The sequence below is a fragment of the Strix uralensis genome, chromosome 2 (assembly GCF_047716275.1).
Source record: "Strix uralensis isolate ZFMK-TIS-50842 chromosome 2, bStrUra1, whole genome shotgun sequence".
In the NCBI taxonomy this organism is placed as follows: Eukaryota; Metazoa; Chordata; class Aves; order Strigiformes; family Strigidae; genus Strix; species Strix uralensis.
Genome location: NC_133973.1, coordinates 37,893,830 through 37,918,241, shown reverse-complemented (window position 1 = coordinate 37,918,241; position 24,412 = coordinate 37,893,830). Strand labels below are relative to the sequence as shown.

Sequence of the window (24,412 nt, the reverse complement as noted above, 5' to 3'; positions counted from 1 at the left end):
TGCAAGATGCAGACTCACATGCATTGTAAATCCAGACTGCTTCAGCTAGGAAACATACAGATAACTATTCTCAATTAGTTAATACTTATTCTGACAGAGTGAATCCACTGCAAGTAGGATAACCACCCTTGTACACTGGATGCTGGAGAAACCTAGGCAGAGGCCCAGAGACAGCATTGTGAATGTGAATATGCACTGAGATGTACAGGGAAAATACGTAAAAGCAGACCATACAAAACTAAAGGACAGTCAGCTCTGGCCTTTGAAAAAGCAAATGACCTGTACATGCGGTTAGGTCCTTGAAAAATTGCCCTTACTCCTTCTGTGCTCATTGAAAGCTTCTGGTGAGTCATTTTTGAAGAATAAACAGTTCCCCCTCTTCAAATTAACACTGTTTTACCAAGAATTTACCAAAATTCAAATGCTGCATTGTTTCAGTTTACCCAAGCACTTAACAAGAAGAGAGTCACAATACTCTCTGTACGTCCCTCTTGAAACTGGGTATTTGTGTAGAAGGGGACTTGGGATGGGTAAGGTGGGAAGCAAGAAGGGGCCTGGTCTTAGCCAACTGTTAAAAAGATGTAGCCTTGAGAAGAGCACATCTCCTGGAGAGGACAGAACTGGTGACTCTTTCCATCATCTTTGAATCTGCAGGGGCGCTCTCACTGTGAAGACTGGTGGGTCACACCACAGTGGCAGGGAGCACTGCATAAGGCTTTAGGGGGGACTCCAGTGCAGGAAACACTTCTTACCAGAGGAAAAACCTGGGGGGGGGGGGGGGGGGGGGGGCAGCATCTTGCTTGAATACAAAAAGCATCAGTACTTCTTGGCCCAGGCCTCTGCCTCTGAAGGCACATTCTTGGCTGCCCAGCGCACCTTTCAGCTGGGAGGGGGGCGAGCACTGCAGTAACCCCAACTGGGGGTTTAAAACCCCTAGAGCTGAGGACAGTGGGTCCACGTCCTTTGTTTCCTGGGCACCAGGTCTCATTATATAAAAAAATGGGCATTGCTAGTTATTCCTGCTGTGGAGCACAGCAGGGCTGGGCCCTGATAACATGCTGGTAATGCAGGACTGATGAGATTTGGGAGCGCTGGACTTGGTAGCCTCAACCAGGCTTGTAGCCTTGTAGCCCATACAAATGTTTCTCATCAAGCACAAGGACCACTAATCACTGGCTCCATTATGTAAGCCCCATACTTTGTGGCTTTATTGTGTGAGCCTGCTACAATCCAAGCCTTGCTAAGGGCTTTACCGTTGAAGAGATAAAAGATAGAGGTGAACATCCTGCCCCAGAAGGCACCAGAGGCTGGATGATTGCCCTAGAAGTATGAAGTCAGCAAAAATCTGTGGAAACTGGTGGAAAAGTAAAGGTGACAGGGGGAGATCGTGACTACAGACTCAATTCAAGACCGAAAAACTTGCTCCCCCGCACCTGCAAGGAGCATGTGTGCTAATCTACGCAGCAAGTGGAGCTAATTTAAATATATATGGAATGGTAATTATGGATCAATGAGAGTAAACTTAGGTTTTTACTAATCATCTAATAGGATAAATAGGCTGTAGTTCCTTTGTGTAGCACGCTAGCTTTGCGGAATTACCCCTAGCACCCATCTTTGTGCAACTAAGGAATAAAACTAGTATCTCAGCTCTGTGTGTGAGGTTGGCTTTTGCACACTGGGTAACGAACCCTGTTTGAGGGACAACCGGCTTGGGTACAGAGGAGTCAGGCACTCAGGTACTTGTTCAGTGTTTAACTGGGGAAAAATCATGATTTGGGTTGGAAGGAACCTTACAGATCATCTAGTCCCAGCCCCCCTGCCATGGGCAGGGACACCTTCCACTAGACCAGGTTGCTCAAAGCCCCGTCCAACCTGGCCTTGAACACTGCCAGGGAGGGGGCAGCCACAGCTTCTCTGGGCAACCTGTTCCTGTGTCTCACCACCCTCACAGTGAGGAATTGTGTGAAAAGAAATCACAGGCCCTACAGCCTGCTACATGCCTGAGGAAGCACTTCCACGAAGCCCGAGCGCCTTTTGACAGAACGCCTTAGGGACTCCTCCCTCGCGGCTGGCACTGTCCAGGGGGAGGAGGGAAGCACCGAGCTTGTGCAACCTGGGTGCGAAGCCAAGTTCGGTGGCAGCCGCCCTCCTCCAGCCCAGGGCCGAAGCACGGTGCGGGAGAGCCGCGGGGTAGCCGTGCGGCCGCCCCTCGCACGGGCGTCGTACTCCCCCCGGGGAACGGGCCCGGCTGGGGGGACCCCCGCGACGCGGCGCCGAAGGTCCGGCCGCCGCTGCCCTGGCCGGGACCATGAGGGCGCCGGGAGGGGGTCGGCAGCGCCGCCGCCCCCCCGCCCGCTCCGCGCTAACGGCGGCGGCTGGCGGGCAGTGCGGCCCTCCCCGCCGCGCGCGGACTACGCTTCCCGCCGTGCCTTGCGGCCGGCCGCGCGGGCTTCCGGTGGCGCGTGGTTTCCGGAGCGGATCGGAACCCGGAGTCCGGATCCGATCCGGGTCTGGCCCTTCCCCAGGCAGGTAACGCCGGTTCCCCGCGCTCCCGCCCGCCGCCTCGCCTCCCCCTCCCTCTCTCCCCCACCCCATTCCCGGCCCACGCGCGGGACCTTCCGCGCGGGACCCTTCGGCCCGCCGCCCCGCGCCCGCCCCGCGCGGCCCGGCCCGCCGCGCTTCCTCCCGCGCCCCGCCGCTCCCCCCCGGGCGCGCGCGGCCAAGGCGGGGGCGGCGGCGAGGGCTCTCGGGGCGGCGGCGGCTGCGGCCCCGCCGCCTCCTCCTCCGCCGCCGCCGCCTCCTCCATGCCGCCTGTTCTTTGTTACAGCGGCCGCGCCGCGGCGCGCGGAGGGAGGGCAGTAGGGAGGGGGGCGAGGCGGGTCCGAGGCAAAACCCGGCGGAGCCGCTCCCGGATCTCAGGCCGGGCCCCGCCGGGCTCCGTGGCGGCTGCGGCGCGGTCCCGGCCGCTCAGCGCCGGCCCTGCCGGCGGCGTGTGCGGGGCCGCGCTGAGGCCTCCCCCGCCGCTCGCACACACGCACACTCGCACCCCGCGGCGTCGGGAGGCTCCGGCCCCGCCGCCGGGCTGCGTCTCGCCGGGCGCCGGCCCCGCCGGGGCAGTGTGTTGGGCGGGCTGGGGCAGCCCCCGCGGCGGCGCCGTGCGGGGCCCGCGGGCGGGCGGCGGAGGAAGGAGCCGCTGGAGCTGTGTAACGGCGGCAGGGAGGGGGGGGGAGTTGTCCCCACAGGTGGCGCTCGGCCGGTGAAGCCGCCGGTCCGGGGGGACTGCGGGCCCCGTGAGGGAAACGGCGGCGCTGGGGCTGGTGCCGGCGGCAGCGGCGTTTCCCCGCCGGCAGCCGGGGCGAGGGGCCGCGGCCGAGCCGCTGGCTGCGGGAGCGCCTCGGCGGGGCACGGACTCGCCCCGGTGTGAGGCGTGATTCTGAGGGAAGAGGGCGGGAGGAGGAGGCCGGTCTAGTAACCGAGTGAGGGAACCGGCCGTTACCGGCGGCTGCCCCGCCGGCTGGAGGCTCGGCCCTCGCCCTGCCCCGGGCCAGCCGGTATGCGCCTCTGGGGGAAGGTGCAGTGTCTTGGTTTACGAGACTAGAAGGAGGAAAGCCCCCTGTCCTGCAACAGGGTCGTTTTCAGCTCAAGTTCATTACACTTTGCATATACGTTATTCACCCTGGGGCTGAGTGAGCGTGATCGCGGGAAGTGTTGGAAGGGGCGGGGGGCATAAACTCAGCACCACTCTGTTATGCTGTGCTCCCCCTGACTGGTCCAGAAATTGCCCCCCTCCCCCTTTTCAGCAATAACTGGTAGAATAGTCATAATTTTTTAAAAATGCAAGGCCCCACTGTAGTTTACCAGATATTGACAGATAGTTTCCTATTACTTTGAGCAGTAGCATGAACAAATTAGACTACACATGAAGAAAACTCTGTATTTTTAAGTGCATTCTGCTTGCACACGTGTATTTCCAGTACCCATCTGCTTGTGTTTTCAAGTTACTTATTCACACTAGTAGAAACCCACTCTAGAACTTTAACGGAAAACTGAAGAAAGAGAAACTTTAATTTTCTTTGTTGGTCATTAAATTCAAATACAGATTTTCAGGGATTTGGTTTATTTTTTAATTCTTACCTGGTTTTTTAAATCCATTTGCAAGATCAAAATTACTCAACTTACCACTGGAGCCCGGTTTCTTTCTTCAGAAAGCAGTTTATAAGGGGAAAGTATGCTTTTACACCCAGTCTTAACATTTTTTGGATAGCTTATGGCTGGAGTGGTTCCCTGATACTAACGCTGCGCGTTGCACTCTGCAAGCAGATATCTGTGATGCTGCAGCCCCTTGGTGTCAGCATTTGGGTTCCCTCGAGTTTCAGAAGTGTTCAGAGGCCCATGTGGCAGCTGGAGTTTGTGTGCTTAGCTGTGTGCTCTACTCTCGGACACAAAGTCTCTTCATTAGTTATACAAGCAGAAAATTGTGGTTTTTCTGCTCTTTCACTGCCATCAGAGTTAGGCATTGTACCTGTGTTCTAATTTCTTCTGTATAGCTTTTCATCTGATTATTCGCTGCTTAATGATTGCTTTGTGGTTTATATAAAAATATCTGGAATTCCTAGAAGCTTTGATTATCTCTGCAAGACAACATAATTACATGCAGTAGGATGAGTGACTTAATGGAATATTTTTCTGATACAAATGCTTGTAAAAAAACCCAGACATGGCCCAGAGCAACAGCAGGTGAGGGTAAAAACTCTAAAGTCTTCAGTGCCATCATGTGAGCTAACGTGGCACTCCCTGACTCCATTTACCAGCTGGAGCAGGCGGCATAATGTCATTTCTTTCAAAAACTCTTGGGAAATACAGTTGAGATTTGTGAGGAGTTTTGAAGCCTATGGGTTAAAGGTAGTATGTGTCTGCAAAGCAGAATTTTTATACCCATTTTGGGGCAGTTCTTCCTTTCTTACACTTTCTGTAAAGTAGAAAGGGAGGAAAAAAAGACCACTCAGGAATTTGTAGCAAGGTGCAGAAACTAATGCAACGTAGTCCTCTTTTTGCACCTGCGTGTTGAGGTACAAGTTTATTTGTTATGCAATACGTTACCTGTTCCTGTTTATTTCAGAGCATAGCAGGTCATTGTGCTGAGCGTAGGAAAGATGGATGATGAATCAGAAATTTTGCAATGTGGAAAATGAAAGTACTTGCTGCAGAAATGAAAACTGCGCTAATGCAGATAATAATTGAGAGGTAGCGTCCTTATCAACTACGCAAGGTGTGTTAGAGGGATCTTTACACTTTCTCCCCAACACCTTGAACCACATTTATGCTACTATGATTTCTCTTCCCCTTTGTTGCTATTCTCATCTGACAGCCCCTAGAACAAGACTGACGTTGCTGCTTCTGTAATGCCGCATGTCATCAGTCTGCTGTTTGTGAGGAATGCGACACGGGAAAGTCCTAGAAGGCGAATGCCTTTGACAAACAGGTCACACAGCAGTATTGCTGGTCTTGCTGCACTGTCCCCACTGCGTATCTGAACCGTTGACCAAGAAGAGTATTTGTTAATTCAGCCATATAAAGACTTGTCAGGACACAAACTAAAAATAACTGGATGTACACCTCTTGAAATAGTGCAGAGCGTCCACAAATCATCTGGGTTAAAAAGCAAAACAAACCATTTTTGACATCAATCTATGATGCACTTTCTGTGGCTTGTTTTGCATAGTTATACTTTGGGTTTCTCTAAATACCTGTTGCATTGTTTACAGTGTTTTCAGGAAAAGAGGTTTTGGGAAATTCCCTGAATTGCTGCTTGTGCTCAGCATTGGGCTTTTGTATAAATATTTAAGTGGTTTATTATATGAGTTTAGTCCACAAAAGCCGTAGCCAAGAAAGGCCTAGCTTGTGCCACAGGCGGGCAGCGCTGCCCCTTGCTGGGGCAGCGGGTGTTAGGAGGAATTGTGCTGCTGACATTAGGTAGAGTTGGGGAGGGCAGTGCTTGGGACAGGCCGTGGGGGAATGCCAGGGCACCCAGACTCAGTGACCAAAATCTAGGCTGTTGCCCAGATAGCTGAGCAGCAGGATCCCTCCTGCCATGATCAGGAGCCACAGCAACCAGGTGTCCCTTTGTATTCCTGTCAGTTGACATGCTGGCTTTCCACCCAGCGCATCTCCAAGTGGTGATGGATTGTCCTTTGCTAATTGGAAGTAGCCTATGGATTGGTGAAGAAACCTGGTTGCTGCTTCTGGTGGAGGCTTGAGGTGGAGCGGAGCATGGGTGCAGCTGGCGGCTGCGTATCGAACATTGCTCCCTGGCAGGTGTAGGTGCCATCGTGGCATTAGCAGCAGACTTGGCACAAGGATGGAGCCCTTCCTGAAACAGTGGAAGGGGTTGTGTGGGACAGGGACTTCACTTGTGCTGAGAAGCCAGTAGAGCTGGTACCTGCGCAGAAGTAGCTGCTGGTACAGGCTCCCACCTGAGGCATATTTCCACGATCCAGCCAGGCAGAGGATATGAGCATCAGTGTTGAAGAGTAAACTCCTAATGGGAAGTCCTGCTCCTACGCTGATCCTGAGTAACGGCTGTGCTTGTGCGTATCTTTGGCTTGGCTTTTGTTGTTGTAGTAGCAAATGCTTTATCTTTTTTTGAACAGGGCTCTGCTAGCTTGGTGTGTCTTTGGTCATGTTTCCTTTCCTCCTGTCCTCCCTCTCACAGGTTCAGTCTCTTACTCCTTCCTGTTGTCATCTTGACCAATGTGCTTGCTGTTTCTGCATCCTCATTCTCTCTTAGACTTGGGTTATGATCTTCACATTGCTTTGCCTCTCACTGGGGCATTGGGAAAATTGCTTGTTTGAAGAGGAAAGCCTTTTCATGGTTAGAGAAGGGAAAACTATTTTCTAGATGCTGCTTGTGTCCTGATCTTAGCTATACATAATCAGACTACTTGCCAACCATAATTTTGATTGTCCAGACATCATTGAGGAGCAATAGATAGTGTTTAGGCAAGTTTTTAATACATGTTGCCAGAACTGATTTATAAAAGTGAATATAGATTATCCTTATTTTACAGGTGAAAGCAAATCGGTGAGCTACCATTTCATGGAAGGTCAGTGACAGAGACAGGATTTGTTTTCCCAGGTTTTCTGATGCTCATTACCACAGTATACCTTTGCCTTTGGAACAAATCTGTGATTGTATCTGCAATTTTTAGGTTACTAAGATAATTATGTTTATTAAATAAGTAACCTGCCCTTCAGAGATAATTTTTTAACCTACTGTTCAATAAAATGTTTCCCTGAGCCAGGTGGGCCTTGTTTCTGCAGTGGTTGTTGCTGGCTTGCATGAGTCCTCTGGCCCTGCTTGTTCTGAGGCTTCACAGGAGCTTATAGCAGGGGACACCCAGGAATGGCTGGAGGTTGGCGAGAGGAGGGATGGGGAACGGCACGAGACAGCATTGCCTCAGAGAGACATGCTTGTGAACATACAGACATTTAGGCTTCTTGGTAGTGATTTCAGAAACACATGTAATGATACAGCAGTCACTGGGGGATTTTTAGCAACTTTAATTTCTTTACCTTTCCATTGATACTCCTGCAGGGGCAGTAACATGTTTGGGTGTGCTCTGGGTCAGTCAGCATCATTACTCTGTAGAGGGATGTTTCAGTAGTACAGAAAGTAAACGTTATTCAGAACTAACTTCATCTTTTGTATTTTGGCAGGTTTAAAAAATGGCTGAAGATGGCAGTGATGAGATTATGTTTATTTGTAAGTATTAGAAGGGAAATGATCTAACTCTCATGATGTAACTTGTCTATTCAGGATGTTTGAAATCAAAGACTAAAACAGACAAAGTTTTTATTTGGAAAAATATTTATGTAAAGGAAGCTCCAACAGTTTATGGAGGAGTAGAGAGAAGGTTGCTCACTTTAAGCATACACATTCTCCTGGTTTTGTTGGCAAACACACAAATAGACCTCTGAATATGAGTTGGCAGAACAGCTTTTTCATGGTTGAAGTAAGTGAGATTGAAGGCCTAACACTAGTCTAAGCTTTTTGTTTATACAGCCAGCTTTAGCAACCAGGGGTGTCTGTGGGGAACTCTGACCTCTAGCCTGAGTTGAAGATCTGCAGCTCCACCGGAGGAGGATGCAGGTTCATTATTGTTTCTGGACAAGCCCAGTTTGAGATGCACAGACTGCCCTGACAAGTCTCACTCATGGCATTCACTGCGTTTTCTTGTGTCCCTGTGGCTGGGCCTGCGCTTCACGCAGCTCGACTTTGTGGTTTTGCTCCTACGTAACCCTGTGTGTCAGACTGGGCTCGAAGACCTGGGATCTGGACTCATAGGGTCATGGTGTGTGAAGAGAGACTGCAGTGGTGGTGTGTCCAGGGAGTGTGATGGGCAGTGTCCCATGCTTGATGGAGCTTGGCTAGTAGGCTTGTTTCCCTGTGGCATACTAGCCCTGCAGCCTCTCCTTTGTCACCAGACTGCACATGCAGGATCTGGTGTTACTGTGGAAAAAAATTAAAGAGATGTGGAGTCCACTCGCCTACTTGTATGAGCAGAGAGGGCCTGGATATTGTAGATCCAATCTGGGAAGAGCAGAATGGAGCATATGGTGGTATGAATCCACAGTACTCGTGAAGGCTCCACAGTTGTGCATAAACCTTATGGCAACTATATCAGAAAGTTCTACTTTTCCCTCCATCACAGATTCACCAGGGTTTCTTCAAAAGTTGTGTTGACTCAGTAGACATTTTTATTGAGTTGCAGATACCAGTAGTGAAGTTACCTTATCTTCCCCTTTGTAAGAAAACCCTGGTGGATAGCAACAAAGATGGGGATGTGATACCATTCCCTAATTGCAGAGATAGGTGTCACACAACATGATTTTCCCCCTTCCAGTGGAGGCTGTGGTCATTGAATTTCTTGTGCTTTCTTGTGTTCTCTGTAAGTTTTTCCCATGGGAAATGGGAACTGCTTATGTTCTGAAAAAGTGAGTTGTTATAAATGATACTGTGCACTCTCATAGTTAACAATGGATATATATTTCATAGACATCAGAGAGTTTTGGAATATTTTTTTATAGGGGTCTGTGAATGTACTCCCCCCAGGGTATTCTACCGTTTATCCCATGTTTAGTTTTGTATTTCTCCTGTGGCTGTAATCTCTTGAAAGTGTCACATATGGTGAGTGTAACAGCCTTGGGGAATGTCTGCCGTAAGGCATCCCTTAGATTTCGAGAGATGTGCCACACAATGTCAGTATCATATTCCCCATGCTTTGATCATTCATCTGCAAAGGAGTGAGAAATGTGTCACTCCTGTATGTAGTTTTGGACAATGCTGTCTGGGCCTTGTTGAACCTGTGCAGTGGGTATCTTTGCAGAAGTGAGGGGTGCCTAGGTGCAGTTGAAAGATAAGGGTAATGATGAAGTACTTCATTTCCTTTGGCAGCAAAGTCCATTTAAGAAGCTGTCGCTCTGGCTATGCCTTCCTGTCCCTGTTGGTTATGACAACCCTTTGTGGATGATAATCCAGTTCTTTTCAGCAGTCTGGTTTACACATTCCTCTCTGACTCCTCCGCCCTCTGTGGTTTTGGAAATTTATATTTAGCTCAGATTATTTCAGTAATGTTAAAGCACAGTGTGAGCTGCAGGCACACCTAAGGCAGGGGGGATATGGTAACAGTGCAGGATGGGGGAGGCCGTTTGGCTGTAGGCTTAGTTTTGATGCTGTGTGGATAGCACCTGCCCACTGGTCTTTTCCTGTGATACAGCAATCTGGTGCTCTACAGCAAACTGGACTGGGAAATTCATTCAGATGAAAAATAAACTTGATGGGAAAAGCTGGTTGTTTCATTCCTTGATTCACCAGAAGGCAGCACAAACAGCTGTACAGGAAGCAGCGGCCAGGCTTGGGCGTTGCACGAGCTGGTGCTGCCGTTTGTCAAATGTATGTGGATTTTTCACTGCTAAGCTGTTTTTGTTGCCAGAAGAGGAAACAGCATGGAGCTGTGCGTTGTAGCTTGGGATCCCTTTTCCACCTCTTAGAATAAATCCTTTTGTTAGTTCACTGGGACAAATACTGGGAGGGAGAGGTTTCCGGTTAGGAGTACAGACTGGCTTTACCAGAGGAGGTATACCCTGCAATGACATGACTTTTGTCTTGTTCTCTTCCCAAACAAGGTGTAACCACCCTCTGCTTTGCATCCTTACTGAGGTTACCTGACTCGCCCTCATGAGCATGGAGCACAGATGGAAATTGCACTATAGGAATATAACCCCTGTGAGGTGATGACTTCTTAAGCTGCATCAGCAGCTGACCAGGCAGGGCAGTTTGACAGCTGTTTTTCACAATGAAGCAATGTATATGCATTTGAAATCCTGTTAAATTGGCTTATTTTAGAAAGCCTCAAATTATCCTGGTCTGAAAATTGTTTCTTAGGAACCGTTCAGTTCTGGGTAATATATAGCCACTTAAACTAAAAGTTAGCTTGGGTAAGCTGACAGTGAGTTAAGAAGTGGCCAAAGGGTATGGTGCAGCCAGCTGACTTGTTTGGAAAGACACCAGCAGGTATCTTGGAGGTATCTCTCCCTGCACTGTGGGTAAGGAGTGTGAGCAGGCCAGGCGTGGCTCATGCCCTGCTGAGGCCCTGTGCCAGTTCCGTTGCTGGTACTGGGTTTATGCTTCCTGTCACTAAAAAGACCACACTACCCAAGATGTTTCTAAAAGCCTGGGTTCTGTTGAAGGTAGTAATGTGGTTTTCTGTAGCTGCTAGATGTTAGGGCACTTTATCTGAAGAATAATGCCATCTGTAAGCAGAATATTTACTGTGGGTATAAGGCAATTATTTTCCTTTGAGGGAGAATTTAAACAATTGTCTTCTGATAGTACTGATCATGGTGTGTGTTACCTCACCTACACAGGTGCCAGCTATCAACTTGATGTTCAATTATGCATGTTCTTTTAAACAACATAAATAAACATCTGCCTCTATATGTATGTATTTTGTCTGGGGCTAGATTTTGTATTTGGTCCTTGAAAGGAGGAGGCAGCTATCTTACAAAAGTGTTTTCATCAACCTTTCTGTATGCTGTCTGCTTCCTTGCAGGGTGCGAGGACTGTAGGCAGTACCATGATTCAGAGTGTCCTGAACTAGGCCCAGTGGTGACAGTCAAAGACTCCTTTGTGCTGAGCAGAGCAAGGTAAGGAACGTTTGTGTTAGTTCTGACTAACCCAACATCCGTGTTCTTTAAAGCATATTTGTGTTTAATGGGTGTCACGCTGACAGCTGAGAAGTGAAGTCCCAATCTGTAGAAAGCACATGGCTTTGATTAAATAGAAAAATTGATGCACGCACTGAAGTGCTCTACTGAATGGAAGCCAAAAAATAACTTGCTGCTCATCAGGACTTGGCTTTTTTGCTGAGATTTCTGGCAAAAAGTCAGATAGTGCCAGATGGGGTGATGATTTCTGTCTTGGTCAAGTACCTGCGACTTTTCCCCTGTCTCAGATGTACCATACTAGTTTCAGAGAAACATATGAGGATTTCTCATTCATGTGAATGGTTGTGTCCTCCTGCTTGGTGTAACCTCTGTGGTTCCTCCACTGAGAAGCAAAACAAGTTGTTCTCATTATTGTGAGTCTTTATGAATGGTTAGGGATAATGCTTCTGTCAGAAGATCTGTGACAGCACAGCAGAAACATTTGTGCTTGTCAAAAGAAACAAATAGACTAAATCTAGTTAGGAGAAAACAACACTGAGTAGTGATTTTTACAGAGAAAGGCAATTGGGCATTGTCAGCAAAATTCATATTAAGGTGTAAAATGGAAGTCTAAGGGAAAGAAACCACTATCATGAAGATATGGTAGAAATCCAAAAAGGGAAGAGAGTTCAAATGGCTTCATGTATTATATAATGTGCTTACGGCTTCCGTATTTCTTCTTGGGAAGTCATGGACAGCAAACATGGGCACGTGGGCAGTTAGTCTGAGGCATGCTGGCTATGCAGGCAGTACTGTGTATTCCCAGGATCAACTTTGTAACAAATACTGAACATGCTGAGTCTGTTGCACAGGTGCCGTGACCCCTTCTGCCTGGGCAGGGTGCTCTTGGTGTCCCACGGTGTACACTGGCCGCACTTGTGCAGGAGCTGTAGCCATTTTTCTGGGCCTTCCCAGAAAATGAAGCTCCCTGCAGCTCCTGCCAGGCACCACCTTCCTGTACCTGGAAACCTGCCTGAATGATCCCCTGCAGCAGGTGTTAATGAGGACTCCTGTCTTAACAGCCCTGACACTAACCTCTAGTGGGTAATTTCAAAATGCCTGTAGGAATAATAGAAACTGGTTACAGAGGTGCTTTTCTTACTCATGGGAACTGGGCAGTGCAGTAAGTCTCTAGCCCATACTAAGCAGATTCGATGACAAGTTAAACTATTATTTCTTATCTTTTTTCTTTTTTTCTTTTTTTGCCTCGCAACTTAACGCTCTTATTTATTTGTACAGTGGAGAATTACCATAGATCCAGATGTTCCAACTGTGAATGTTTGCAAATATGGTGCATGCACTGGTTCTCAGACTTTTTTTGACATGCAGATGCTAAGTTTTCCCTAGTGGAAGTGTGGGCTGCTGGATAGTGGATTTGAAAGCAGAGTTTAAAAATGGCCATGTTACAGAAAAATATATTTATTTTCCTGAAGAGTTTACAGTTGGAAGCAGGTAAGATAAGAAAGGGAAAGAAGAAATGTAATTGCAGCCTTTATTTTGCATCTGGGGAATAGTAGCTGAGAGAGTGAGTTGAGGGCAACTTAACCCTCAGGTTGAGGGCAAGTTTAACCACAAACTGGATATGAATCTCTTAAAAACCAGTCTAGTTGCTTAACCACCTGATCATTGTTTTCTCTGTCCTACTGAAAAGATAAAATGGATGCTTTGTGGTTAGAAAAGAAGTGTTAACAAACATCTTCTGAACTTCACTGTCTCTAACAGTGAACATATTCTGTTCACTAACATATTCTGTTAATGAAAACTGAAAGCATTTTTGCAATTCATTTGCTTATCACTGTGATTGTAGTCTTTTTGTATTTCTCTTCATCTAGACAGGAAAGTGGATCTGCCAGTGTCAGCTTCTATAGAGTAGTCAGTAGCCTGTCTGATTATTTTTAGCTTTTCATCCATTAGCATAGACGTGAAAAAACAGGGTTGCATTTGGTGTCTGTAAAACCAATGTGGTGGTTCCAGTCATATGATTTTCTGGGAAGGCATTCTCTGTGTATTTCATGTAGTAACAATATTTACTACATATAGTTCTTCTCAGAAGCTTGTTTGGTAAATGAGAGGGGCTGGGAGCACACAAGCACTTGTGATCAATGTATCAATGTTTGTAATAAGGGAGCTAGAAGACAGGAGGGAAACTTCCAGGGCTTTCATCTTTAGGGCTATGATCTGCATAAGTATTTAATTAAGTTTTAATTTGGGAAGGGATATAGGTTACTTTTTAAAATAAGCATGATCATAACTAAAGGTTTGTAGAGTCATAGGATAATTCATTTTGGAATAGGTCTCAGGATATTCCAGTGAAAACTAACATCTGGGCTGAACCGCTCGTTTTTCATTTTTATGCTTATTGGCTCTTCTGCTCTTCTACTGTGGGAAGAGACTGACTCCTCCATCTCAGTGACATCCCTCTAGGTGTACACAGGTGGCTCTTTGGGATCCCACAGTCCCCAGACTGATCAAGCTCTGCTTCCCCAGCCTCTCCTCACAGGGTGACTGCTTTAGCCCTTGACCATCCTGGTGGTCCTCCCCTGAGCTCACTCCAGTTTGTCAATGTCTTTCCCATACTGGGAGCCCAAAACAGGAGGCAATAGATAGATAGGATCTAGCAAGTGCAAAGCAGGGGGGGACAGTCACTTGCCTCAATCAGTTGGCTGTTCCTGTTCATACCATCCAGCATGCGCTTGGCCCCCTTTGCTGCTGGGACATGCTGTGGCCTCATGTCCAGCTTGCTGCCCACTGCCACCCCCAGCGTCTTTCTCCCCAGTGATGGTACTGACTAAGGTTCTTCCTTCCCAGGTGCAGGATTTTGCATTTGTCCTTGGAATTTCATGTCGTTTCTGTCAGTGTATCTCCTCAGGCTATCCAGGTCTCTCTGGATAGCAGTCCTGCCCTCAGACATACGGACTGTGTCCCCCAGTTAGTGTGGTCTGCAAACTGGATGAGAGTGCACTCCATTGCCCCTTCTAGGTTGTCAATGAAGATGTTAAACAGTGCAGGTTCCAGCACAGACCTCTGTGGTGCCCCAGTTGTGGCCTCCAGGTGTAAAGAACCGTTGATCATGACTCTCTAAGCCTGACCACCCAACAAGTTATTTACTCTAGTAGTTGTGTACTCATCCAGACCATGACATCCCAGCTTGGATACAGAGATAGTGCTGAAAGCCTTACTAAAGTCAAGGGAAATGATGTACACTGCTCACCCCTCATCCACAATCCTGGTAATTTTATCCAGGAAGGCAAACAGTTTGTCAGGCATGAGTTGCCCTTAATCAATTCATGGTGACTGTTTCCAGTCACCTTCTCCTCATGTGCCCATAAACACCTCCCAAAAGGTCTTGTTCCATGATTTTCCCAGGGACTGAAGTGAAGTCAATAAACCTGTAGTTCCTTGTGTCATCCTTTTGGCCTTTTTTGAAGATGGGTGCAACATCTGACTTTCTTTGGTCATTGGGGACCTCCCCTGATGCCCATTATCTTTCCAAGATGGTAGGGAATAGTCTCACTATGGTATTGGAAGGTGCAGCCTGTGAGGTCCCTGGACTTACAGGGGTTGAGCGCTCTCAAGTAATCACTGATGTGGCCCTCCTTCACTGCTGGTAGTTGTTCTCTGTTTATTTATAAATCCTCAAAGTTAGGGTATTTTGATCAGAAAACTTTGCTGTCACTGGAGATTGGAAAAATAGATGTTGACTTCTTTCTTCCATGGGTTCCTGCGGTGTTGTCCTATGTGTAATTGTGGGTTTTTTTCTCAATCCTCTCTTCCATATTTAGGTCATCTCTGCCTCCTAATTTGGAGATAAGACAGTTGGAAGATGGGACTGAAGGAGTGTTTGCTCTGACTCAGCTAGTGAAACGTACCCAGTTTGGCCCATTTGAATCCAAGAGAGTTGCCAAGCTGGAAAAAGAATCCGTTTTTCCCCTGAAGGTAAGACAAGGCACATGAAAAGCAATAACAAGGAGTCAGTTTTATCTGTGATGAATTTATACTATCTAACGCTATGGGAAAAAAAAAAAAAGTGTGTAAGGGGGTTATTTGAGACATTTTTTTGGCATGCCCTATATCAGACTAGTTAAACTTTCTCTGGGCAAGCTACAGAAGAACCAAACTAGAGTCTCGTTCTGCATGTTTGTCGTGAACATCCCTATAGGAGATAGGGCTAGGATACAGTCAGCAAAACTGCTTATCTTTCACCTTCTGCATGTGATGATACGAGAGGGACAATGACTATGGCAGTTCATTTCAGTTGTTTGAATGAGTTTCTTCAATTTGATTGTATTTGCTTAATGAGTGACATATGCATTAGTTTTATGGAACACGCAGAATAAATATTTTTTTTCTGTCTGGCATTTTGGTAGGAAAAACGCTATGGTAAAAATTGAATTCAGTCCTAGTTTTCAGTAATACCTAACTCAGAAGTAAATGATTTAGAAGTGTGGCTTGGGCTGATGGGTGTTTCACAGCATGCTGTTTGGATTCCCCTCCATTCTCCTGTATTCAGTCATTCAAATTTTGTGAGAAACTGGTGACTATAGCAAGAATTCTTAGGCTAGAAGTTCAGTTTGTTCCCATCCTGCCTTTGGTAGCCTGTCTCAGACTTAATCATCTGAGGATGTGACTGATATGTGAAACATGCCTGATGCAGGTGTTGAGGCTTGTTTGGTCTCTGATGTTCATTGAATAGAAGCCATTGCAAAAGCAGAAAATAAAAATTATTCTTAACTTTCTATTATTTGTTAGGGTTTTATTATATACATATTTTGCTTGGCAGGTGTTCCGGAAGGATGGGCCCTTGGTATATTTTGATACCTCAAATGAAGATGATTGCAACTGGATGATGATGGTGCGACCAGCCACTGAATATGAGCATCAAAACTTAACTGCCTTCCAGCATGACAATGATATTTACTTCACCACGTCCCGGGACATCCCACCAGGAACTGAGCTGCGAGTGTGGTATGCAGCTTTTTACGCCAAAAAAATGGAAAAGCCAATGCTGAAGCAGGTCACTAGTATTGCCAATGGTATGTGTGGGGGCCTTTTTTCCTTCCTAAGGGCCCAGTCCTGATAGGGACTGATAGTCCCCTACTGTTGTAGTTGACAGTGCTGTTTATGAAATAGGCTCTGACCCTGTTAGCCTTTAGAGTCAGGCTGACCTGCATACATGCTTGCCCTACAAGAAAAAGCATAGATTCTTCACCATGATACAACTGAGTTTTTGAAAACGGATGGCCTAGTTGATGATTCAGCCTCCTCAGAATGAACAAACCGGATAAATAGTTTTTTAACTAAAGAACTGGTGGTTGCATCAAAAACGTTTCTGGACAGAACAGCAAAGGAACCCAAGTGTCAGTGTAAGTCTGAACATATATTCAGATTTTCTAAAGAAGCCATTCTTTTTCAGTTGTAGTGAAAATGTTTTGGTTTTGCTCAGAACTGTTAAACGGTTCTAAAAAACAACTTTTATGTGACCTCACGTGGGACCCACTAGAATAAGATAAGCTCAGGAGTGAACTGCCATTCGACATGATTGCTTGTGCATTGGCAAAGAAAGGCAGCAGATTTTTTAGAATTGCCAGAAGTTTTTTGTTCCTCTGCACCTTCGTTTTCTTCTGCTTTTGCATTTCTACAGCTAAAAGGCATGATCCTTTAGCACTGCAAGGGCATTTTCTTTCTGCTCTTGAGTTGGGGGTACTCCCTGAATGGTATTACCGCTACGCTGAGTATAGTTTGGGGTGACAAATGGCTTGGGGAGAGGCCGTTGCCATCAACATGCTTTATGGCTGATCTTGATGGTAAGCACAGTCTTAATGTGCTACAGCTGAATCAATGCAGTTAACAGGTTTCTGAATTCTCAGAGGTTTCCAGTTGGTATTAACTGAGAGGTTTCATCTTTTTCCTCTTTGGTTTAACCTGTTCATTTATTTTTGTGTGCGTGTGGTTATTTAAAAATACTGTTTGGGTACGTTCTGCTTTCTCTGTTCAGCACTTTCACTATACGCTCCAGAATATGAAAGGCACATTGTATGAGATTTGGGCATAAGAATGTCCTGGTTAGGATTTCACATGAGAATGGTTTTTGCAGGCCTGCTACAGGGCAAAGCTTTCTGACTGGTTACTGCCCTCAGCACAGAGCAAGAGAATCAAAGGGTCTGGAAAGTAAAGTAAAGGAACTGTTTTTCCTCTTCACAGATACGTGCTTGGTAGTGATGGAATCTGATAAAGAGGGGAATAAAATCCCTTCAAAACCTTCGTCTGCTGTCTTACCCCATAAAAAAACGAAGAAATCCAGCATACCAGCAGCTGATCCAGCAGGTATGCAAAATTGCAGTATTTTTAAGGGAGATAGAGGACAGAAACAAATCTAAAGAGCTGTTAGGTGTACCACTTCTGTGCAGATATTATGGTTATATAACTTTCAGCAAATATTAATTTGGAGATGATTTGAAAGTCTGGATTTTTCTTTTTATTTCCATGAGCATGGTGCTTAAGATACACATGCAGGTTAAAATGTGATAGAGGGGCCAATAAACCTTTAGGCAGATGATTTTCATGAAAACAACAACTGTTTCTAAATTTGGAGGTGGTTAGTGTTGGGGTGGGGGCAATTGCAAAGAAAATCTTCAGACTCTGTGCAAAGTGTAATCGTTCAGATGATCATGTTCTAGAAGAAAACATGAGACTTGAGTGTATGTAAGAACAGTGCTGTTTGGAAATGACAAGAACACTGGCCATCCCCAAATTACAATAATACCAGAGGCCTATTAGAGTTCGGACTGTTCTAGATTACAGGAACTCAAATTTAGATAAGCTTATAAGCAATACGGATATTCTTGGCAAAGAACATATGGCTCAGGAAATAACTAGTCGATTATGAACCAATACCCCCGCCCCCCCTAATCTCTGATAAGAAGAGGAGGAGAGTTGTTGGAGATGTCCACAGAGAAATTCATCAGAAGATCCATTCATTGAACTTGAATACTCTCACAGCTAAAATGTGAAGTTGTCTGGGGAGTTGTCTTTCAGTTTGGCATCATTGATTTTTCCAGGGAGGGGAAAAACTATGAAGAATTTGAACAGCCCCTCCTACATCCTTCATCCTACTGTCTGTAAGTCCAGCTTCAATAGAAACAAAATGCTGTCTTTTATACTTTGGGAAGCCTAAAGTGTTCCCACTACTATAGTGTTCTGGTGTTTTCAAAACAAAATATGCCTCTTTTTTCATTCTGACTGTTTACCTTAAGCCATACAAAGCAGTTGCCAACTGACAGATCTGTGCTTCCAAGTAAACTGGTTTGCCCTGCAGCTGCCCTGGTGGCCTGAAGAAGTGGGAACATAAACAGGACCTGACTCTTCCTGGCAAACCAGTGCACAACTAGGGTTTCTAGGTTTAGTGCTTGAGGCAGCTAAGGAGCAAGAGAAGTGCAGAGTCAGGGATAATTTTCCAAGACAGACTTCAGTTTTGCAGATAGTGCTTTTTCAGTTTTACTAGCCTGCAACTTCATGTGACAGATAGAGTAGCTTACATGTGGCTTACCAATCTGACTTCTTTTAAAGTTATGCAGGATCTTGGGGTTTAGGTTCATTGGTTTTGGCCTCCTGGACAGAGCTCTCAAGATAAGAAATTCGTTATGTAGCCTGTGAAGAAGGAATCTCTGTTGCTGAATTGTCTAGTCATTTTTTATTTATTTATTACAGCATGGATGAGATCACACCTCTGTAGTGCAGAATGTTGAACATAATTTATAGCAGGGAACAACCTCCCCCTCAGATAATCTTTTATTTTGGTTTACAAGCCAACAGTGAAAAGGAGGAAGTAAGTTTATCATCCCATTACAGATGGGGTCCTCAGGCAGAAAGAGGTTGACTTGCTAACGATCATACAGGAAATCTGTGGCAGAAACTGAGGTACAGTTTGAATCTCCTGTGCTGCCATTCACTTAACCTAATTTCAGTGTCATCTTCCTCCTCTGGGGGAGTCTTGTAGACTGTGGAATATTCAGTTTTGTGTGTACCAGAAAAATCTCTGAACCAGTCCAGATTTATCAGATCTTCTTGACAAATTCAGACATATATATCATCCAAGGACTTAAAGGCAATGGACTGTGAACAGAGTAACCACTTTCCTCTTTTTTCATTCCAGTTCCATTTTCCCCCTAATTTCTTCTTTACTTTCTTTTTCTGGTGTGAGGTGATATGTTAATTAAAACATGAATATGGTGGTTTCATAGAACATCTAATTAATGACACCACTCAAAACCAGATTTTCATTGTCCTCACCCTTACTTCTGCTAATCCAAATGTTCTTACTCTGCAATGCTCTTCACAAAGAGCAAGGAGGCTTCTGCTTCTGTCCTCAGCTGACCCAGAATAAGACTGGTAACCCCAGTTTTAAAGGTGCTAAAAATTACTTTATATTGTGACTTTGATAATCACAGTTCTTTAGAAAGTGGTAAAGGGACCCTCAAGACTTTACAGGAGCACTAATATTCTCTCCTGGCATCATTTAGTTTCTGTTCTGACTTCTCATCTGTTTTGATGTTTCAAGTGTTCATGTTTGGAAAATCCTGAAGTGGTACTAGCTGCCCCTGTGGGCCTCTTACTGCTTAAATCGTAACTTGTCATACCCAGGGAGTTATTGCAAGATAAACAAAGCTACAGGGATTTACCACCTTCCCATTTTCAAAGCTTTTCAGTATTTCTTCTTGTTGTGATTTAGTGAACACTCCAGAAGGCAGTGGAGCTGCAGAAGCAGAGTCCAGCCAGTGGGCGTGTAAAGTGTGTTCTTCGGCTTTTCAGGAGCCTCAGATGCTGACAGGTAAGAAGTGCTAGAGATTAATGAGAGAGTACTGAGAAGCATCAGGAGAATTATGCTCTTCCAGAGCAGGATACTGTGAAGCCATACCTTGTTCATGGTGCAGTAGGATAAAAGTTTTAATTTTTGTGTTCCTTTAAGAAAAGAGTAGCGGGGAAGGTAAAACAGTGATATTCTGGATGTAGCAGTGGTCAGTCTCTGGGCAAACACCTGTGATGTTGAATCTAGAAGAAATAAAACTGTTGTCTAGAGGATGACATGTGAATGTTAGGAATATCAAGGATGGGGAACTGCATGAGCAGTGTATAAGGTTAGTGATGCCAGCTTATACTTAGTGATATTGTCTGTCTGGTATTTATGGCACAGATTTAGTAAAGATAACAAAAAACATTTTTTTTCTGCATTTCATTTGCAGCTATTTTATGCAGTTTTCAAAAGAACTTTGTATATTTAAGAGCTGTGACCATTTGATGAATTATTTTTGAAAAGGGGACTTAGGCTACTAAATAACTTGGGCATTTGGAAAAATGTACCCATTATCAGGGGGCACAACCTTTTTCCAGTGATATCTAACAAATCTCTTAAAAAATTCAGTCCCTAGGAGTAATCGTTTCAATGTTTAATAGACTCTATTCTTTTATTTAGGAAGATATTGTGACTGCTTTTGAAATAATTGGGTCTCTGCTAAGTAAGGTTGACCTGATGGATAGGCTTCAGCTGGATCTCTCCCTTTGAGTATTTCATGACAGGTTCTTTCCTCCTTACCCTCTTGTTCTTTCCTATCCACACAGACCACTTGCTGAGTCACCTGGAACAAGCTAAAGGTGCCCCCCAAACCAGCCAAAATGAGGCTGTTGCAGAGAAAGCAGCAGAGGCTCCCGCTGTGGATCAGCCAGTGATTTGTGATGCAGCCAGTGCCAGTACAGACTCAAGGAGGAAGGCCAGGCGGGGAAGAAAGCCCAGAACAGCAAAAGCAGAAACGCCTCTTGTCGTTATTGAAGAGAAAGATTCTGCAGGTGAAACAGAACTTAAGAAAATGCTAAGCATCTATTGCCTCATATGTCTGTATTGATACCTTCTCAGAAAGGCCTAAAACATAGCACAGAGACAAGATGGAGGTTTTTAGTTATATCACTAAACCAAACTTTGTTAATAATCTCTGAGGGCCTTGTATATGCTAAATGTTGCAGCACCTACACTTAGATTACCAGCATTTTTCTGTGACAGTTTTAGTAATAGAGAGGCCCAGAGAAACACAGAATAGTGGTTATGAGAGACCTGCCTAGCTTTTTGCAAGAAGGAACAGGAGGCAAAGCATCCTCTCTCTCAAGAGGAGATACTTTCCTCTCGGTGCCTTAAGGTTTATTCTTGAAAGGGGCTTTTTTCAGGGCCTTGCTTCTCTTTAAGATAAGTTCTAGTAGGAAGTTTCATGATGTATAGTCCACTGACCCCTTAGTAATAGGATGAAAAGGTAAGAAATAAGGCCTTTGTAAGAGACGTTGGCTACATCTTACTTTTCAGTGCCCACACTCTCTGCAAGTGCTACCTACTCATTAGCAATCCATTATTTGTCGTTGACAAATAACATGTATGTGAACAAATAATGTGTTCAGTGCCACATCTCATTACAAATTCTGCATTTGAGGTTTTTATTTCTAGCTATCTACATTAACACTGTATTTTTATGATGTGTTTGCAGTGGAACGTGTAGCTGATGTTGTAACTGAGGTCCCACCAGAAGAGGTAGCCCTGCCTTCAGCCGCAGAAGAGAGGATTATGGAATTGGTTTTAGGAAAGATGCCTAGCACCACAAATAGCATCAGTTCAGTGACAAAGTAAGTGTTCTGGGATGCAGAAATTTCCTCTTAGGCTTAATTAAGATTACATAGCATGTAACAGCTCTGCTCAACTTCTGAGCCCACAGATACTCCTTTTTATTAGCGTAGAATTGTGTGATGCTGCTGCTGCTACAAGAGCTGACTTTGGGTGCCACAAAGATGGCTTGTACACTGAAGGATGGTGCACAGATGGTTGAGATACTGGTGGTAGAATTTTGGAGCATAAACCATGAGAATTTCATCTTCCATCATGTTACTGCTTTTATTCAGTGTGATTCCAAAAGCCTCCTGCAGCTGCAAGGTGAAATATTACTTCAGTTGAATGTTGGTCATAAAACAGGCAAAGAGATTTTTGCTAAAAAAATTATGCTTACCATTATTATTATTCAGTCTTGCTTGTCATCTTAACTCGTGAATGACTTCGTGTTGATTTGTCTGTGTGATACTTCAGATTTAGAGCAGTGGGAGGGGAAAACTTCAGTATAACAGAACCTCAGGGAGACTCTTAAATGTTATTTGATTAATTTAGATTCTTTTATGTCTTTTTGTCTTGGTAAAATTGACTTTTTGAATTATTTTTTGTAAAATAAAGCACTTGACTTTTCAAAATTAGCCAGTAATGCTATATGTTAAAGTCCTTAGCAGACACAGAGCCATCAAAAATGCATTCCAGCGGGTGGTTGTGCTGGGAAATACAACAGTACTGCTTCTTGGCACCCTGCTGCCCTCTTCTCATACACGCCTTCTGCATGCAAACTGCCAAGCTTTCCAAGCTGAAGTAGTGCTAATGTTTTTAGAGGATAAGCAGAACAGATCCTTTATGTTCCTGTGAGGGGCCTGCAAAGAGAATCTCTGAGGCTGGTGGCTGCTGCTTTTTTCCTCGTTTGTGCTGGGTGAAGATAATTTGGAGTGAGCCACGCTCTGACTGCTGCTTCCAGGGGGTGGGCCAGGAGGGTGCCTTGGCAGTGAGGAAGCTCCCGCCCCCCCTCTCCTGCCAGAAGCTGAGCATAACACTCCTCTAGCTTTTGCCAGCTGATGGGACTCTTTCTTGCGACCTGTGGGATACCTTTCAGTCCCTGCCTTTCTTTCTCTAATCCAGTAGGTTTGCTCATCACCAAAACACCATGTCCCTCAAAAGAAGTTTAATTCTCTCCAGTAGACATGGTATACGGCGGAAGCTGATAAAACAACTTGGGGAGCACAAGCGAGTCTATCAATGCAGTATCTGCAGTAAGATATTCCAGAACAGCAGCAACCTCAGCAGGCACATCCGTTCCCACGGTGGGTTTGATTTTGCCTCACTTGTGTGTTGATTTTGTCTCTCAGTGGTTCCACCTTTGATTAAAAGAGCTAGGCTATTCTTAGATATTGGGATACATAATTTTAATAGAACTCTTTCTTTTTTTCTTTTTTTCTTTTTCTTAACCTCTCTCTAGGGAACTCTTTTAGTTTTGCAGACCAAAGCATGAGAAGGTAATAGTTGAAAGTTGAAATTAGAGTGTTTAAAATTTGAATTTAGGTACATATTTTAAACGGGGGCAATGATGTGATGGTTTTTCCAAAACTGTTCTTCCTTTTAAATATGGACATAGATATCGCCCCCCACCTTCACAGGCACGTGGGTAACATTGTGTAAATGTCAGCTGAGTGCTTTTTAGCTTGTGATCTGCAGTTCCAGTGGTCCGTGACCTAAGGATTCTGTAATAATCACTGAAAAAGGGTGGGCGAACCAAACAAAATCATTGTCAAAATTGTTGGAAAAGGTTAAAATCCACTATTTGGATCTCCTAATTTACTAAGGCTTCTCATCACTAGCCTGTTTGATTGCAGTAGCTTGTGCTTTGGTTTCCCCTGTCTTGCCTGGAGTTGATTATTATCAGTCGCTGACTGCTTTCTTATTTTTATTTTATCTTGATTGATCCCCTCAGGTGACAAACTATTTAAATGTGAGGAATGCGCAAAGCTGTTCAGCCGTAAAGAGAGCTTGAAGCAGCATGTTTCATACAAGCACAGCAGGAACGAAGTGAGTGGAAATGACTAGCGGGCTCTTTCTGAGGTTAGGTGAAAAGGTACAGTGAGCTTCCAGGTGCTAGCTGGGGAGCTTGGGTCAATTACATCTGAGAGGATATGCGTGTGAATAAGTGAGACAAGACTGATAGGGAGAGATAATATCTTCTGTTAGAACAGTTGATGAATTTGCAAAGAGTGGACGTGCTTTTGAGCATACAAGTCCTTTTTCCTGTCTAAATTTCTTATAGAAAGTTGTTTTCAGGCATCAGTTACAGCAAGACAAGCTGGAGTTAGCTGGACCTGCATGATGTAGAGATGAAATCTGACTTCAGTTTATGGTACTAAATAAGATTGTTCCAGTCTTGTTTGCTTGTCCTGTGTCATTTATCCCCACCTATAGTGTCATTTAATGCATGAACTCTGTGGGTAAAGGCTGTGTCATTAAGGGCTATGCGCACAAGTGTAAACCTGCAGT

General features: G+C 45.1%; 1 protein-coding gene across 14 annotated transcripts in view; it reads left to right on the top strand.

Moving 5' to 3' along the window:
- Positions 1 to 2,444: 2,444 nt before the first annotated feature.
- The window catches only part of PRDM15 (PR/SET domain 15), a 42,802-nt gene continuing 20,834 nt past the window's right edge, over positions 2,445 to 24,412 (top strand). The window contains exons 1-13 of one of the 14 annotated variants that reach the window (XM_074858395.1): positions 3,321 to 6,587; positions 7,068 to 7,103; positions 7,717 to 7,762; positions 10,186 to 10,290; positions 11,112 to 11,205; positions 15,048 to 15,201; positions 16,046 to 16,298; positions 17,467 to 17,589; positions 19,994 to 20,092; positions 20,881 to 21,105; positions 21,789 to 21,924; positions 23,027 to 23,208; positions 23,856 to 23,950. In XM_074858395.1, the coding sequence (XP_074714496.1) occupies positions 16,109 to 16,298; positions 17,467 to 17,589; positions 19,994 to 20,092; positions 20,881 to 21,105; positions 21,789 to 21,924; positions 23,027 to 23,208; positions 23,856 to 23,950 (1,050 nt within the window). In that variant the 5' untranslated portion in view covers positions 3,321 to 6,587; positions 7,068 to 7,103; positions 7,717 to 7,762; ... (2 more) ...; positions 15,048 to 15,201; positions 16,046 to 16,108. Of the gene's footprint in view, positions 2,530 to 3,318; positions 6,588 to 7,067; positions 7,104 to 7,716; positions 7,763 to 10,185; positions 10,291 to 11,111; positions 11,206 to 15,047; positions 15,202 to 16,045; positions 16,299 to 16,320; positions 16,629 to 17,466; positions 17,590 to 19,993; positions 20,093 to 20,880; positions 21,106 to 21,788; positions 21,925 to 23,026; positions 23,209 to 23,855; positions 23,951 to 24,412 lie in introns of those variants that run through there. The other 13 variants (XM_074858386.1, XM_074858384.1, XM_074858392.1 and 10 more) reach the window with 13 other exon arrangements.